Here is an 18689-nt window from a genome sequence, read left to right as displayed (position 1 = left end):
TCAACTGTCAACTGTTTTCCCTGACCAAAGGCAGTACTGGCCCCCCAACCTGGGGCCTTTTACACTTAGCTAAGCCCTCTACCACTGAATTACAGGCCTAGCTCCCAATTTCTGAGACAGGGTCTGGTTAAGTAGTAAGGCTATAAACCTTCTTTATTCTATTCCACTTAACAAAGATGTATAAGTGTCACACTTTTTAAACATTAAGCATAAAGTGGAGTTTTATTAATAAATTTTGGAGAATGTTTGGACATCTATTCAAATAACACCTCTGACTCATTCTCTTTTTACTATTTCCTTCTTTTCTTTCTTATTAACCCTTTGAGACACTTAAAAAGAAAACTCCAAAGTTTATATGAAGAACATAAGAATACTCCTAAAAGTCGGCTTGTGTATTTGAGAAATGCATCACTTCTTGAAAGACAAACATGCTGTCATTAATGCAGCTTCTAAGATCTTTAAAAATATACTAACAATTGCATTTTGCATTTATTAAATAAAATTTATTTTATTTAATTATAAGGTTATTCTTGTGGAGTGAAGAGAAAGTCACAAAATGATACTACGACAAAAAAGTTATACATAAAGAAAAGTAGAAACGGATTTCTATCTTCTAATACTGTTTAAATGTTTAAAACATAGACTTGCAAAATGCTTAGAAGTACAGTTGACATTTAAGATGGCGTGCTGCAGGGTTAGAGAGTGCTCAGTGGGTCAGAGCTCTTGGTGAGGACTCACGGGAGTCTGAGTTCAGATTTCTAGCTTCCCCAGCCCCTGTGAAAAGCAGGGCTTAGCTGCACCTCCTGTACCCCAGCACTGGGGTGTATGTGTGCGGAAGTGGGAGAATTGCTGGGCTGCCGACCAGTCAGCATGGCTAAAATGACAGCAAGTCCTGAATCAGTGAGAGACCCTGTGCCAAGTAAATCAGAGAGTGATGGAGGAGAAACCCAGTGTCCTTCTCTGGCCGCTGCATGCATAAGCCTGCATCCACACATGTGCATACACATGTACCCTTCTCTCTCTCTCTCTCTCTCTCTCTCTCTCTCTCTCTCTCTCTCCCTCTCTGTGTGTGTCATATACAAGTGCTCTCTTTTCTGTTACTGTTTCTTTTTGAGAGAGAGAGAGAGAGAGAGAGAGAGAGAGAGAGGTACTATGTAAGGAAATTACTTCTTAAGCAATACTTAAGAAGAGTAACTATGAAAAAAAGTTATTAAAATCAAGAATTCTCTTTATCAAAAACATATCAGAAAAATAAAGAATTACAATGCATAAACTGGAATAGGAGATTTTCATCATAGTAGGAGAGGGCAAATATTCAACAGTAAATGAAAACAAAAAGATATGTTTTTAAGAAGGGATGCCCAGGTCCAATAACCATAAGAAAAGATAATGAACATCATGTGCAATCAAGGCGTCTAGCTCAACCAGTAGAGAGAAGCTGTCTCAACGATGATGGTGATGATGATGATGATGATGATGATGATGATGATGATGATGATGATGATGATAATAATAATATGGGAAGGGCCTGTTAGGTATCTCAGAGGGCAAACGTGACAGCCACCAAGCCTGAAGACTTGGGTTCAATCCTCAGGACACATACAGTGAAAGGAGAGAAGAGACTTCCCCAGCTGCCTTCTGAGCCCCATGTGTGTGCTGTACTACTAGTTTATTCATACACGAAAAGTGAAATGCAATGAAAAATTCAAAAATGAGAGGGAAGCCAGATGGAGAGCAGTAGAGGTAAACAGCGCAGACCCCCAGCCTCCACCTGCACACTCATAGAGGGTGTGTGCACACACAGACATGCAAACCTGCGCCAGGCCATGTATCATTTCTGTGTACTAGAGTGAGCATTCAGAAGGTGGGAACACACGTTCTGCAAGTATGAAGACATGTCAGCATTGCTTCTTGCGTGTATAATTTGACATGGTCACTGGGATATTGGTGTGCATGTGTGTATGTGTGTGTGTGTATGTGTGCACGCACGCTCTTAGCTAAGTACATATGTATCTGTCCAGTAGTCTGGAGAAAGTCTTGCACATATGGAGCTGGAGGATGTTCAAGAATTTTCTTAGTTATAACCAAGATCCATTGACAGAGGAAATTTCAGATGCCCATAGGACACGAAAACAGATGATGACGTCGACTATAGGATTTTGACCCAATGGCAAGTTCACAGCAGTAAAAATAAATCCACCAACTTGGATGAGTCTCCTGAACATAATGTATAAAAAAAGGAACCACAGGGAGGAACATGAGCATCGTGAGTCATTTATATAAAGTTCACAAAGTGTGCTAAATGAAATCCGCATATATGGAAACACCAGACGGAATGTCAAGCACTTCTTTATTTAGGGTGGTGGCTTTTTCCATCTCTGTGGGAAGATAGGAGGGATGGAGACATGAGGGATTGGTGATGTTCTGGGTTTTCTTTTTTTCTTTTTTTTAAAGCGGAGATGAAAGCTCATTGGTATTTATTTTTGCCACATACATTGGAAATAGTCTCACAAATGGTTCTGTGTTTAATAGCAACAAAATATAAAATAGAATATGCTGTGTTTAAACACATATTCTGTAGCCTCAAGCTAGATGTGTCTGGACCAGGAAGAAAATCAACAAATTCAAAAGAAGTTTAATCAGTGAATGATACTTTTGGTTAAGAAAACAAGAAACCTGGATAGGATGGTCGTTCTTGTACCCTGCTCAACCAGCTGAGGTACCGGGTCACTCTGAAGCCCACTCTAGGCAGACTTTAGTGTGAACTGTTAGTAGGAACATGCAAATGGAACATGGCTTCCGATGAAGTTAGAAAATCCATCTCGCAGAGACACGGAATGTATTATACTCCTTTGACAGCTGGAAGAATTTTGCCTTCTTCCCCGTGTTTGTGGACACAAAGCCTGCACGTTAGCACACACCCACCCTCTGTTCCCATCTACCTTCCACAGAGCCATCTCATTCTCTTCGGAGTCTCTTTCAGTTTGCTGCCAGATCTTTATTAAGCGCTCAAAACTATCATTCCCTCCCGCCAAATGTCTCATATTTATCTCGGAATTTCTCACACTCTGCTCACCGGAAAGCTTTACGAGCATCACTGGAAAGCTATTTTGTGTGCTCGTTTTTCTTTGCCCATGGTTTTCTACTTAGCTTCAGTTTTTAATGAGGTTATATTTCTAAGAACTTTGTTCCAGAGACTTACTCATTAGTTATGAAGATTTTATCCTTCTCAACTACGTTAGAACTAATTTTTCTAATAGCCTAATTTGCTGCCAAAATAATCCCCATGGCTGCAGGTAGCCAGGAAGAGCAGGTGCTGTGGACGGCCTTCCTACTCCGTCTACCCGCTTCCTACTCCGTCTACCCGCTTCCTACTCCGTCTACCCGCTTCCTACTCCGTCTACCCGCCACTGCTCTTCAACTGTTTCATGAAGATCATCATTTGTCTTGGTGACACCTGGGTGCCTAGAAACACCCTAAATATACAAGATGGGTACCACAGTGTCCCATGATCCTCCGTAGATGATGTCCCCACTTCGTGTTAGCATTTCTCCTGGGTTTCCCTGTGTCCTTACCCAAAATTATCATGGGCCTACAACCAGACTAACACAAATGACCAGGAATAGGATTCTCAAAAGCAGACGCTTAAATCTGGTAAAATAAACTATCTAAAATTCATGCTATCCATCTCCCAAACCTACGGCACAGCACCAAATTCATGTTATAGAATCACCCAGCTCCTTGGTAGCAATCTGGATTTGAACAATTTCATTTTGTCAGGCTGAATCATAGCTTCTATTAAACAATTAACTAGAGTTTTTCTTTTAGATGTTCTTGGTACTAAAAATGGGAGTATGCATACTATCTACCAAATGAATTTGATTGTGTGTGAATGTGCACCTGTGCATGTGTGACCAGAAATGTTAAACTGAAATTTGAGGTGACAAAATCATGTTAATATGGTAGAAATGTGTTATAGTAGTTCAAAGGCTGGGAAGAACTTCATTACTAGCTTTTCTTTTTGAGCTAGTTTTTGGTGGTAGTTCATGAATATCTAGCTTACCTCGTCTCAGGAGTCTCAGAAATTATAAATCAAATCATAATTCATGGGAGGTTGACGAGGCCTTGTAAAGCCTGGTTGGCACAGATATTTAAGTTTCGTATGCACCTGGACACCAATAATGTCAAAATGGAACCTTGTAATAAACTGAGAAAAGGGTCCCTGAGTAACTTTATTATTGATTTTCCTATCCAAAAACTTATGTATTATCCAGTTAATACATTAATTTAAAATACTCTAACTGTAAGTCATACAACTATTGATTGATCCTGGTCCTTGCTGAAGTGATTTAAATGTATATGTGAATTATGACATAGGTGCTATGATTAAGCACAGCTGCGCCCTTAAACTCTACAGACCCAAAATACGGCCAAATTCTGAGACTAGCTAACACAGCCAGTGCCGAGAGCCACTGCTAGCCACGGCTAATATCTAGACTCTAAACGTTTTTTGCTCTCTATTTAGGCTTCTATGATGGGGAGTACTGTATGTACCCAATGGCGATTCACTTGGACTTGGTTTAAAATGTGGCAACCTCTAAAGTCATGGAGAGGAAGTAGGGGTGGGATGGGGGTGCTTCTTCCTTATCTCAGAAGGCTCTGGTCATTTCATTCATGATCTCTGTACTATGCTGACTTCGCTTGGCATTGTGAAAGTGAATTTCATTTTATTTAATCACTCGTGAGCTGAATGCAGTTCTGGCCTGGGCATGTAGCTCAGTGGATAAAGGTACTTACCAGCCAGCCTGACCATCGACTTCAACCCTCACACCACGTATAGTGGAAGGAGAGAGCTAACTCCCACACACTGTCCTCTGACCTCTATATACATTCTGTGGCATGCTCATATTTCTGCCATAAATAAATAAACATAATTCTATAAAAAAAATAATTTGCCATTCTGGTTTGGAAGGAAACTAGAGGCAAGAAGCCACGTGGAGTCCTCCCCCACTGATTCCTCTGGCAGGGAACGTAGGGCAGTATTGGATCAGGGCAGAGACTGTCTTTATTTGGAACGTGTCCTGTCTGGGGTAAAATTCTACCTCCACAATCTCCCAGTTATCTCCCAGATTGCAGAGGGGGGAGGGAGATGTGATTTGTCCTCTGTCTGCTTTTGCATGGGTCTTTGACACTAGAAAGAGTGATAGAAGCTGGACTAGGTAGTAGGAGTGAATAGCAGGTGTATTTGCTTCCCCAGGGCAATTGACTGGCAAGGCTCAGTACAAGGATTTCCACGTCACAGAGATTTTATCTGTATGAACTTAAAAAGCAAGGAAGGATAATAAGGATGAATTCTAGATGTACAAGAAGAATTAAATTTTACTATATGGATGCTGGTGCCATTTATGGCTGAGATTACAAGCTATTGTTCGTCCTGCACCTGTTGATGTAGAATGAGTTACTCCATCAATCACCTAGCCGAGAGTGACTGTTACATTAACCACCCGTCTTCAACTTGAGCTCAAATTGAAAGTGTCTAATTGCTCCAATTTTTTAAGGACAACTTATGTGCTAGAAGCCAAATCCCCTTTCTCCTATTGTATCCGGCTGTCCAATATCAAAGCCCAAAGGCCAGTCAATAAAAAGGAAACATTTCTGGAGAGACGTAAGGCCATTTGATTAATGTATGTGGAGGGGAGAAACACAAAGGGGAAATACATCTTGAAAGATTCAACCTCCACGGAAATGAAATCACTGAACCATAGAAGAATAATAGAGCTTGTCTTCACTTCAAATTATTTCTTCTTCTGTGCTTTTTCTTTTATTTTCTCTTGAGAAAAATACCAGTATGTTGAGGTTTATCAATAGGTGGACATTTATAAGCAGAAAAACAAGAGAAACATTGTAGTTTTTTTTTTTTTTATCTCTCTGGTGTTTTTGAGAGTGTGAGCCATACTCTATTGCCCAGGGTGGCCTCAAAGTTACTATGGCCATGACTGAATTCATCCTCCTCCTGTCTCAGTCTCCCCGTGCTGGCACTCGAGGCATGTACCACCACACCCAGCTGGCTACTGTAATTCTTTATAAGTGTTTGACCAAATCTTTAAAGATCAGCTTATGAAAAAGAAAGGGAAAAGGTGCTTGTCTGAGAGCACGCCTTAGCGTCTTCCTAACACCACAATGGGGTTCTCGTTAGGATCAAGGAGCTCTGTAAACCGAGGCATCTTACCCTCATCCTGCCGTTCCTTATGGCTGGCCCATCCTCCGCCAATCTCAGCACGTACAGATCCATCTTGTATTCCCTTCCTCCACGAATGCTGAATCCAAAGCCTTTGGATCCTTTCTCCATGTCCACAGTGAAATAATCAAAATCCTTTGGGAGTGGGGAGAAAATGGGACATGGAGTAGTTTAGCATCGGAGGGACCTCCATGGTCACTTTTCCTGTCCCCCCCGCCCTCCCCCAGAGCTAATGTGTTCAAATGGCACGTGCTGGAAGACTCCTCCTGATTTTACAAGTCTGGGATAAGCAAGGCCTAGCTCCAAAGGTTCAAGTAGGTCAGATCACTAAACTCTGTTAAAACAAGCAGTGCAGCTCTCGTCAGCTCGCTTGATCATCTTGCACTTACAGCATATGGATCTGAAGGACACCATCTCTCCTGAATCTTCTCATTCATTACTGTTAGCACCACAAATACATCTGTCAATCAGTGACGCATCCCTGGCAGTGTAAACTAGTTCTCTGAGCTAAAGAGTGAACTTGACTGGGGTTCTGACTGTATCCTTCATTGGACAGACTGCTGAACATCAAGTCGGAGGACACCGAGTCAGCTTGCCATTCCCTGAAAAGGTAGTGTGTGCCAGACTTCCTGGCTTGCAATCTACTTCGACACTTTGGGGATAAAGTTGCCCTCAATTTAATAATGGGATACAATATAACCTGATGGAGTGGAAATTGCCCTTGGCACCTATTACTTGGTTACCAAGTAACGACTGCTTACTAGATATTGAGCTCTGCTCCTGATACCTTTCGTTAGCGGTTGACCATTTACCTTGGCCTGTAAGGGAGACCCAGCCTCGAGGAAACGGAATTCAGACAGGTTAAGGGAGTCTCAGGTGATGTGTCTACTGCAGCCAATACAGAAAGCAGCTGAGCCCTTTGTCGTGTGCACAGGGGCTTTTAGGCAACTGCAGTGGCTGCTGGGTAGATTGCGAAGCCACCCTTGGCTTTGTCCTCTGTATGGGGGCATGGCTTTATGCCACAGAGTGGGGGGCAGGAGGCTATTTAGAAATTATGGGTCTGAATCCCTCCCCAGTGGCTGGAAAATGTAGAAAATTCTGCATTAGCAGTATCTTGGGGGTCTAGCAGGAACTTAAAAATAAATGACAGTTGACAAGGCTATGTCTGTTCTTGGAGCTGGCTGGTTAATTATCATCAAGGATTAGTTCATCACGACTGCCCCCTCCTGACAGGTTCATGGATGAACTAACTGTTCTGCTTTATCCTGGAAAAGATCTATCCATGCCTTGAAGTTCTGGCGGTGCAGGCTTGACCCTGATAGCAAGACTAGCACCAGAGCCCTGGCTCTCTGCTCCAGCAGGATGTCATTTCTGCCTCACTTCTATGCCATTCCTTGTACATCAGAAAGTCTTGGTGGGGACCGCACGGTCTCCAGCAGACGTACCTGTGGCTGCCTGTAGTCTGACAGAGGGTACTGCCTGGTGTCTGGGGAGTGCTGCCTGTAGTCCAAGGGTGGGGGCTGCGAGTAGTCCCCTCCTGGGGGCTGCCTGTAGTCCAGTGGGGGCTGCCTGTAGTCCGTGAAGGGAGGCTGCCGGATGTCTGGTTTCACGTCTTGCCTTGCTTTAACTTCTGACCTGTAACTGGATGAAGGGAAAAGGGTTTGCTTTGGTATTTTGGGGCTCTGAGGAGATTAGGACAACTAAGCACGGTCTAGCTACCATAGCTTGTGGGGACCCAAATCCTTGAGTTGGTCTTGTTACATATTTAGGATTAAAGAAGATTAAATAAATGGCATTATTTAAATATTGCTGACAAATGTTGCCTTATATACTTTCATTTGGCTCGTTAAGAAATTGACATAAAAGTGCCGTTTTCACCAGAACCTTGTGGAAAAGCCCTCGTAGATATTCTCCCACCTTGGTTATTTAAAAACTGTGGGTTCAAGGGAGGGCTGCCTCAGTAGTTAACAGCATGCACTGCTCCTGTAGAGGACTGGAGTTCAGTTCCCAGCACCCATGTCAGGTGGCTCACAAACACTCCGGGGAACTTGACTTTCTTGCACTTCACAGGTACTATGCTCATGTGTACATACACACACAGAGATATGCTCATGTACACATAATTAAAACAATCTTTAGAAAAAGCCCAACTCACAATCATTACAAATCTAAGGAATTGAAATATGTCTTATCCCTCCCTCTTTCTTCTGCTCTCTCTGTCTCTATCTTTTTTCCTCTGTCTCTCCCTCTCCCTCTCCCCCTCCCTTCCCTCTCTCTCTCTCTTTCTCTCTCTCTCTCTCTCTCTCTCTCTCTCTCTCACACACACACACACACACACACACACACACACACACACACACACACAAACACTCTTCTTGGATATCACCCTTACGTCATATAAGCATAACTGAAATGATCACCAAAGAGTTTATAAGCATGTTATTAATGGCTAGTTTTTAAAAAGTTTTATTTATCCTTATTTTATATGTGTGTTTACCTACACATGTGTTGTAAGAACCAAGTAAACAGGGACATCTCAGAAAAACACCGGGAGGCCAGGAATTTCTGTTGAGGGTAATGAAATAAGCTCAGGAACTTTGGGAAGATGGTGGAACACTTGCCCCTCTGGAAAGGAGAGGCTAATTAACATTCCTCAGACCACAGGGTGAGAACCAACCTGTAGGTTGGGACACATTCCTCAGGGTGGACCTTTGCCCATCTTCAGACAAGGGAAGTCCTTGTCACCTCATTCCCTGAAGACCAATCAGTTTAAAAAGTCACACTGTTTTGCCAATCACATTGTGTCTAATGGCTGCTGTCCTGAAAATCGTATAAAAGCTCCCTGAACAAGCTGTGCAGGGTCACCTCCGCTCCTTAGGGTCTGGGACAGCCCCAGTGCACTGGAACATTAAAAATCCTCTTGCTTTTTGCATCAATCAGGCTCCACGTGATTCACTCAGTAAGCTTAGGCTCGACAGGTTCTTACAGTGTGTGTGTGTGTGTGTGTGTGTGTGTGTGTGTGTGTGTGTGTGTGTGTGTGTGTGTGTATTTGAACAGGGCCCTTAGCAGCCAGAGGAAAGCATCAGATCCCTGAACCTGGAGTTATGAAGAACTCTGAGGCACTATGTGCACACTGGGAACTGAACCCCAGTCCTCTGCAAGAGCAAGTGCTCTAAAACACTGAGCCATCTCGCCAACCCCAATCCAGAGTTACTTAACTGCTAAGTTGTATCTTTTCGAACACTTCAGATGTTAGAGGGTTGGTAGTAAGGCATGATCATTGAATACAATGCAGGCCCAGAATCACTGTCTCATTGGGAAAAAAATGGGAGCTATGTTGCAGAGGTTTAAACATGAAAGCACAGCTACCAGGCTCAGCACTGGGTTCCACTGTGGTCATGTGTCCTTACATGCTGATAAACACAGGAAGGACTGTGTGATACACACAATATCAGCTGAATAATCTGCAGGCTTTCCCACTGTGGCTGCTCCTAGGCCACAAGGGGCGTGACAGCCAACCCCAGACATTGTGGGATCATAGGCACATGGGTGAGATCAGCACCATGGAATAGAGAGAGACACTTTAATTTTATATTTCATCGCCTGATGCTGCAGTATGGATGCAATTAGATTAACGCAATATTCTGAAGAATGAGGAAAATCCTTTTTAAAATTTATTCATTCATTCATTCATTCATTCATTCATTCATTCATTCATTTATGTTAGAAGATGCCTACTATGCAGCCCAGGCTGGCCTTGAATTTGAGATATGCCTCCATCAGCCTCCTGAGTGACCAGATTGCAGGTGTGTGCTAACATGCCTTGTGGAATTAAGGAAATACTTGGCACAGAGAAAAGGTTCTAAGGCTGTAGAACTTTCCAATCATTACTAGATGCTTCATCACTGGTTTATGCGCTTACTGGTGCTGATTACTAACAAATATTATTTTAAAAATCCACCTGAGTAATTACCACTACTATAACTCACTATTTGTGGATGCACACTGGGAGTTTACAACAACAGACGTGTTTAGTGGGCTTCCAGGAAGGGAGTTAGCAAGTAGATTCAATCACCCCTTTGAGTAGGATGCATTTGATACTTAACCCTGCAGAGAGGGGAGACACTCCTCCTAGGAGTTGAATAAATCAGGCTTTGCTTTATCCCTCAGCCCTCCTTCCCTCCCGGCCCCGCCCCCTCCCCCTACCAAGGTGCAAGCTGTGAACAGAATCATTTAAAGTGCCATTTGAATAAGATGCTTAGCTATGCAAAAGCATGCATTAAACAAAGGGTAGGGACTGGGTGACATTTGCAGTGTGTTGGTTCCCTTCTAGAAATTGCTAGCTTGGTGGTTTGGGTGTTACACTATTTTAAGTTATAGCAGGGCCGTTTTATTTTTATGGTCTATGTGGTATTGGTATGAAATATCTATTATGCGCCCCGTTTTTAACCAGCTGGTGTCATGCGGTATAGTGAAAGGGGATGAAATGCAAGAATCTCCCCAAAGATTAGACAAATGGCTAGAAATAGAACCAGCGAAGCTTGCCACAGCTGTCATCCTGGGTACTGAGCATCAACGCCCCTCTCTTCCATTGTTGCCTGTGAGGATGCCGAGTTCTTTAACAAGGAAAATGCACTTCATTTTTTTATGAATGCTGCTAACTTTAAGTGATACACTGGCTAGAGAAAAAATTAGGTTGGGCTGAATATGTGAAACATTTCACTTTGTGGAAAATATAGGATTCGATTATTAAAAATTAAGAGGAAAAGCCATGCTCCAGGTGAGGAAGATGGGTGGGTAAACTGGTAAAGTGCTAGCTGCATAAACGTGAGGACCTGTATAAATCCAAGCACAACAGCCTGTACCTGTGATCTCAGCACTAGTGAGGGAGAAATGTGAGGGTCCTTGGGCCTTGCTGGCAGGACAATCTAACCAACTAGTGAGTTCTGGGTTCAGAGATAGACTCTTTTACAAACAATAAGATGCAAACTTGGTTGAGAAACATACTCAATGAACCTTTGGCCTCTATATGCTTGGAGACTCAGGCCCACATAGATACCTTACAGAGGAAGATGCACAGACACACACACAGACACAGACACACACAGACACACACACACACACATACACACCCGTACTCTTAAAAGTTATTTTACATATAAAGGAAGGTCACCAACCTAATTTTTGTAGCTGTTAATTTTAGCACTAAAGATGCATTAGAGTTGATAAAGACAGATGGCAAATGGTAAATTCTAGTAAGCTTTATGGTGTGTTAAAGTTCCAAGACTAAGAAATGCTGCCCAGGAGATCCTCCAGAGAATGGGAGCCTTTGCTGAACCATTTCCAGGGGTGGGAGATCATGTGAGCTCAAGAGCTACAGGGAATTAATGATAGCTGAGAGAGGAAGAACTCTTCCCCAGCAAAGAGTCTCCTGATTGGTTATCCAGTACTGAGTGGTCAGCTCTAGAAGCATGCACATGCAGGTTCTGAAGCGACCCAGCAGGTCGCTTTATGTGGTATGTGTATATACGTGTGTGTGTGTGTGTGTGTGTGTGTGTGTGCGCGCGCGCGCGCGCGCGCGCGCGCGTGTGCGCATATGGTTAAAGATGGAGAGGTTGATAATTTGGGAGATGAGCTGGAGATGGGAGCAGCAAGAAGGAGGGATGGAAGAAACAATGTATTTATATTTTAACTAAATTTAGAAAATAATCATTTCCAGCCTTGAGTTTGTAGGGTTCAAGGTGTTTAAAGGAAGACGTTTCCCAATGCTCTTCCATGGGCCTTGTGGTTTTAAAAGGCAAAGATCGATTGCCCTTGTTGGAGAAGAGAACTCTGTTCTTCATACTTAGTTTTGGAATATATTCTATAATAGTTTATTTTTTTTTAAACTTTCTTGCTTTCACTTATAATCATCTTAGACTTATTCTGTGATTCCTGGGAACATAGGGAAGCACAGGAAGTTGATATTGGAGCAAATGAGATAGTATACAATAGTACTTATCTAGTTTGCAAAATTGAAATACTCAACGAGATTGCCCTTGTAGTTTTTCCTGCACTTGCATGGGAAATGACTCACTCGGACATGTCAGTGGGCACACCTTATGTAGAAGAACTTGGTTTATGAACTGCTTTGGCAGCATTTCTAGACTGATGTACAAATAGGCAAAGAGTTTTCCTTTGACACCATGGCAATCTTTAGAGGAGACTATGAAAATGTTTCTGATATCTTTAAAATTCATTGAATTTTTTTGCTCATACATGTATGAGTCTCCAGTTACAATAAAAATATAAGCCAGGGAACCTGGGCACAGGCTTATTAAAGGTTCTTTATATTACTGAAACAAATATGTTGATGAATTATAAAAATTTGAATCATGTAAATATGCTAATGTCAGATTAGGAAATATTTTATTTTGTGGTCAAGGAAAAAGTGTTTGCAAAGACGATTGCTTCCATGAGGTAGGGGAGAGGAAGCCCCAGTTGTAAGCTAGGTGCCTTAGCCAGCTCTTCTCTACAGGAACCTGTAATACACTCTCATGCTTTCCTTGCCACGGTGGGAGAACCTTTCCTGGAGAGATGATGGTGAGTGGACCAGGAGAATTAACTAGCCAGTAGAGATGAGATTACCCATCCACATCTAGAAGCAAGACCGAAGTTCAGGGCAGTTGCTCTCTGAGAGAAGATGAAGGTTACAAAATTCATCTACAATGGCAAAATTAAGAGCAGGAGTCTGAGAGTGGCTGAGGGACCTCAGGTGTGCTCAGGCCCTCCCTCTGGACTCTTGGATGGATCCTGAGGAAAGCCAGTGCAATCTGTCCCCATAACATGTGGTGTTTGAAAGCACAGCTGGGGCTCATTACTGAGGCAAGCAGGACGTAACTCTGCTTTCGGGGGTTGTCAAGTTCTTATCTCTGCATCATTTGCTCAATGGGGCTTCTCTTTTCCCGGGCATACGTTTAAAACATAAGCAGCCAAGGATAGCCAGGCGCTCAGTTTTCCATGAAAGCACATGGGGAAATCGTAGCAGAATGGGTTTTATGGAAATGTCACCTATGGCACAGAGAAAACCACTGTTCTGAAATGCTGTGAGTGATAGGGCCACAGAGCTCTGAATATGGAAAAAGTCTAACTCCATCTTCACTGACTGGGGGCGGGGAGGGCACACAGGAAGCAGCTGTCCCCAAAATGCTGGACATGAAAGGCTAAGGGGGCATCCGCATGCAGATGTGTTCTATTTTTCTCCAGTTGGAAGGAAGAAAAACATGTGGGGCCACACCCTTACCTATTTCTTTAATGGCTTAACCCAAGCCAGGTTTTCTGTTGCACATAAGTCACAGTAAGATGATACCATTTTTATATGTCACTTCTGTCTTCTAGAGCCTCAAAGAACCTTTTTCATGTTACTATGTATGGGATAGATGCCTCTCGGTAGGTTGGGGGAGGGCAATGTAAAGTTATGAGGAGTCCTCCAACGTCTCCTGCCCTCCACACTGTGTCATTGTGTTCCAAACTAGCCTGTTTGTGGCTTAATGTTTTTCTGCAGCCCCCCTTTCTACTCTTTCCTCTGCCAGCCTCCTGTCTGCTTGCTCTCTAGGAACAAGTGAGAGTTTCAGAAAAGAAAACCCAGCGGTGATATTTGCCAGCCTGGAACCTATAGAAATTACTAGGACAAACATGAGGACTTTGAATATTCTTACCAGAGCCTTCAGGGGTGGCTTACTCTCACTCTCTAGCTCTCCCCATACTCTATTCCACAACAACAACGCTGGCCTTGGAGAACTATGCTTGGACCTCTCTCCTGCCAGAGGACCTTTGCCTGTGCTCTTACTCTAGAAGCTTCTTAATGCTCTCAGGTTGTTAACCCAGCTCATCTGCCATGGCTGACTTTTCTGAGGAGAGGCTTCTCCTGCTCTGCAGGGCAAATGTTGAATTACATTTACTAATGAAACATTGCATTTAGTACAATACACTCTCTCTCTCTCTCTCTCTCTCTCTCTCTCTCTCTCTCTCTCTCTCTCTCTCTCTCTCTCTCTCTCTCTCTGTCTGTCTCTCTCTCTCCTCCCCCTGCCCACTCTAAAACCATCTAAAACTCCACATGGTAATTTCAGTCACATGAAACCCTCCCTCCCAGCTGTGTCCTAAACAGTTCCCAGGAATTCTTTCATCACCCCCCCCCCACCCCTCCGCCTCTCAGAGTCAGAAAAGACAGAGGTGAAACATTACCTATTTTCATGTCCTTGCAGCTGGAGAGGTTGAGGAGGAGCTGGCTGTGCAACAGGGCTGTTGGGGGTGGCTGGGCTTGGCTGAGCCAGAGGACTCTGCTGGGCCAGGGGGCTGTGCTGCTGGGCCATGGGGCTCTGCTTCTCTGAACTGGGTGCTGATGCTGGGCTGTTGAGCTCTGATGGGGAACCAAGGCAACAGATGTGGTTAGGTTGGCATCTGATCAGAGGCAAGAAGTAAACAGAAGCTCCGACTTGGTGACTCCTTGGTCATTTTGGTTTCTGCAGGGCTTTTCCCTAGCAGGTTCAATTTATGAAGTCCACACCATTCCTGGAAGGAGTGTTCTTTCATTAATTATAACTGTTACTGGGTAAAATTATGAGAAGCCTTGCCATTTTGTTGGAAGGAAAAGTCACAGAAGCAAACCAACCAAGTAAAAACAACATGTTAAAACCACAAGAAAACCATTCAAAGGGACAAGCATAAAACACTCTAATATGCTAAAATATAGGAATTTCTTGCTGAGAGAAATGTTCTAGCAAACACCTTTTGATTTAGTTTCTCTTCCTTTCTTTCCTTTTCAATACAGCCTCACTCTGTAGCCCAGCTCATCCTGAATTGGCCATCCTGACTCCACCTTAATCACGGAGCTGGGCTTATGGACAGTGTGTGTTACCACTCCCAGCTCAAGAATCCTTACCAGGCTTCCAGAGTGTGAACAGGGAGCTAGCTGTCTGTATAAGCCAATGAATGCTGTCACAACCTCTTCTCTGGTCTCTCCCCAGTCTTACCAAGAGTCCTCTGTACAGTTCTCCAGAAAGAAAAAAAGCACTCTGGACACAGGAAGATTCGTAAAGCTATTCAAAAACTGCTTCTTGGTTTTTTTTTTTTTTCTCATAACAATATAAAATTTCAATGAAAATGACCCTCACATGTTAGGATAAAGCCAGAGCCAATAATCCAGACTGAGAGGGTGGGGAAGCAGGTAGGGGCTATAGCAGATAATCTCACTCACAGTTCATTTTCTGTGACTTGTCTATACAGATTGGTGTCTTCAGATGACAGACCAAGAATACAGCCATTATCGTCTGTCTGTCTGTCTGTCTGCCTGTCTACTTTTGTAGTTGGGTAACAAAGGGAGGGGGCCTATTTGCATTCTGACATGAACCACTTCTCTGTCTTCTCCAAATGTTTTGATATTATCTCTCACCTTTGGCACTCTTCACATTTTGAGTCAGATAATCTTTTGTGGTGGAGCATTCCCCTGAGCATCATAAGGATGTTTCCAAGCATCTCTGATGTCTATGCACTAGCTGACAGTCATATCCCCACCCCAATCAAAGTTGTCTCTGGGCAGGACCAGATACTCCCTGATGGTCTCCAAATCATCCTAGTTGGGAGCTTCTGTTTTATAATCTAAGTCAGGTCTCTGGCTACTGCTCAGGTTTGTATTGCTGCCTGCTGGGTTGAGTGAGTTCCAGCTTAACATCTTCAAAAAACTAGACTTCCCGAAACTCCAGGGTGGGCTCTGATAACGCTGAGCCCTGGGATTCATACCACGGAACCTGCAGTGCCACAGAGCTGATGTGTATGTAGGCTCAGAATGCCAAGTAAGTGTGTCTCTGAAAGGTCACCTCAGGCACTTACCCTCCTGAGGAATGATGCGAAGGGTGACACTAAGACCCGCATCCTTGATGAGTTTCACAATGTCAGCGTGAGGCATGTTGATGATAGACTGGCCGTTGACTGCTAAGATCCGGTCGCCCACTTTAAGTTTGGCACAGCGATCTGCAGGGCTCCCATCAATGATTCGTCCGATTTTATGGGGCACAGCTAAAGAAATCCCAACAGAAACAGGTGTCAGGGACATCACCAGGACATGTTCTATCTTTCAGTCCCAGCCTAGGACAAACAGTGCAGCATCAGAAGATTTTTCCTCATCAGTACCTTTAGCTTCACATCACAACCTTTTCTACTAGCTGTGGTTCTGTGTGTACTACTGAGACCAAAGTTCCTTAATTCAAGTCTTTCGCAGTGATAGGCTCATTCTAAACCCAAACACCCAAGGCTCTCACATTTTGAGAGGTATCAAACTCATGTGAGGATCAGATCTCTGGGCCTTATCCAAACCTCAGAATCAGAATGTCTAGATGAGAGACAAGGACCATGAATTTCTAAGCAGCTTCTAGGGAAAGCCTGGTATATACCAGGGCTTGAGGACCTCAGGTGTGGTAGAGTGTGCAAAAAGAGCTCAAATTTCGGAGACAGTGGTGCAGAAAGGTACAATTAGGGACAGGAACTTAATTTATATCTCTTTTTTATTGAATGGAGGAAAGGGGATCCCTCAGCACCCGTTAATCCAGGGAGCAGCTACCTGGCCAAGTAGCAGAATTTACCACTCCTCAGCTCCACTTTAGTTCCAGGGCAGGATGTTTTCTATCATTTCTCCCTTTTCATGTCACAAGTTGACCCTGGGAACATGCTAATGTCAAGTGCTAATTCAAGGATTTCATTGAATCTGAGATGTCATTGGTGGCAAAGACATACTTGGAAGGATCACAAGAAAGAAAAAAAAAAGTAGAAACCTGTCCTTTAAACAATGACCCTCCATTAACCAGAAGATGTATTCTAACTGTTGAGATGTATTTAAAAGTTTTAGGATTGGTGTAACTTCTATACATTTCTTTAAAACAATGAATACATTTTATTTTTGACTTTTTTTTTTTTTTTTTTTTTTTTTTTTTTTTTTTTTTTTTTGGTTTTTTCGAGACAGGGTTTCTCTCTGTAGCCCCGGCTGTCCTGGTACTCACTCTGTAGACCAGGCTGGCCTCGAACTCGGAAATCCGCCTGCCTCCGCCTCCCAAGTGCTAGGATTAAAGGCGTGCGCCACCACCGCCCGGCTATTTTTGACTTTTGTTTATATGTTTGAGAAGAACCAGATAAACGGGGAAGCATATTTTTCTAGCAGATTGATTGACATTTAGTGTAAATGGTGGTGGTGGAGGGACCTACCAAGGTACTACTTGTCTGTGTGTCTGTGGTCACATCTCAGCAGTTCCTGTGTGTGCCTTCACAGAACTTATAATCTAGAAAACTGTTGATGGGTTGGGTACTGATCGAGTGTGCAGAAACAGAAAGGTGCAGCCTACTGTTTAGAGTCTCTAAGGGATGCCTACACTTTGAACTCTCCACTTTGTGCATTTGTTACAGTGAAGGGTGCAATTATCAAGTCATAACCATAGAGAGGATGGACAATCAGTGAGTTAATGACCTAGGACCTTGCTTACTCTGTACTGTGAAAGGTTACCAACAGCATAGAAAAATGTTGGCTGAGCTTGTGTCCCTGAAGTGAAACTCATCACGTTTGAGACCAAACACATTTTTATTTCCCATAAGCACTGATGGGTTTAATTAAGAGAGCACTATTTAGAGTTTGCTAATGATCACCTTAGGCTATTTCTCAGGCAGAAATGTAATAACAACTACTGAGTCGAAAAAAAAAATAGAGGACCAGTGAGGTGGCTCATCAGGTAGAGCCCAGGCTGAGGACTTGAGCTTAATCTCCAGATCTTGAAAGGCAGCAAGAGAAGCCTGTCTCTGCAGAGTTGTCATCAGATCTCCATAGGCGCACGGTGATCCTCGAGCACAAGTGCATGTGTGTGCGCACGCATTAGCCACACAGGCACATACATAGACATGCACATGCATGCTAAAAGGAATAAATGTAAGAGATAATGTGGGTATTCCAAGGTGTTTGGCTGTCAATCATAATTAGGAAAAGTTTGTTGTTCTGCCTTCTTTTCCCCTTTCCATACTCGATAGTTCTGGAATGACCCAGAAATGATTTGACTGTCCTGCCCATAAATGTGTACACTGTTGTCTAAAATCTCTTAACTGTTTTCTAACTGTTATTGGGATAATACTACCCCTGACTTCACAGTGGTTCTGAAAACTAGATGAGCCATCATATGAAGGTAGCCAGAAGTACAGAAGTACGGTGCCTGCCTCTCTCTATCCCTCTCCCTCCCTCTCTCTCTCTCCCCCTCTCTCTCTCCCTCTCTCTCTCCCTCTCTCTCTCCCTCTCCCTCTCTCTCTCCCTCTCTCCCTCTCCCTCTTCTCTCTCTCCCTCTCCCTCTCTCTCCCTCCTTCTCTCCCTTTCCCCCTTCTCTCTCTCCCTCCCTCTCTCTCTCCCTCTCTTTCTCTCTCTTTTTTTCCCTCCCTCTCTCCCTCC

The 18689-nt window shown here is 43.4% G+C and overlaps 1 protein-coding gene across 13 annotated transcripts in view; it reads right to left on the bottom strand.

Annotated features, from left to right (window-relative positions):
* Magi2 (membrane associated guanylate kinase, WW and PDZ domain containing 2) overlaps positions 1 to 18689 on the bottom strand; it is a 1461753-nt gene that overhangs the window by 98045 nt on the left and 1345019 nt on the right. For all 13 annotated transcript variants that reach the window (XM_031380053.1, XM_031380052.1, XM_031380051.1 and 10 more), the window contains 4 exons: positions 16106 to 16291; positions 14462 to 14636; positions 7684 to 7879; positions 6230 to 6373 (listed from right to left, as the gene is read on the bottom strand). In XM_031380053.1, the coding sequence (XP_031235913.1) occupies positions 6230 to 6373; positions 7684 to 7879; positions 14462 to 14636; positions 16106 to 16291 (701 nt within the window). The remainder of the gene's footprint in view (positions 1 to 6229; positions 6374 to 7683; positions 7880 to 14461; positions 14637 to 16105; positions 16292 to 18689) is intronic.

The sequence above is a fragment of the Mastomys coucha genome, unplaced genomic scaffold, assembly GCF_008632895.1.
Source record: "Mastomys coucha isolate ucsf_1 unplaced genomic scaffold, UCSF_Mcou_1 pScaffold19, whole genome shotgun sequence".
NCBI classification, from domain to species: domain Eukaryota; kingdom Metazoa; phylum Chordata; class Mammalia; order Rodentia; family Muridae; genus Mastomys; species Mastomys coucha.
Note: the sequence above shows the minus strand (reverse complement) of the source record. Positions and strands in the feature narration are given on the sequence as shown.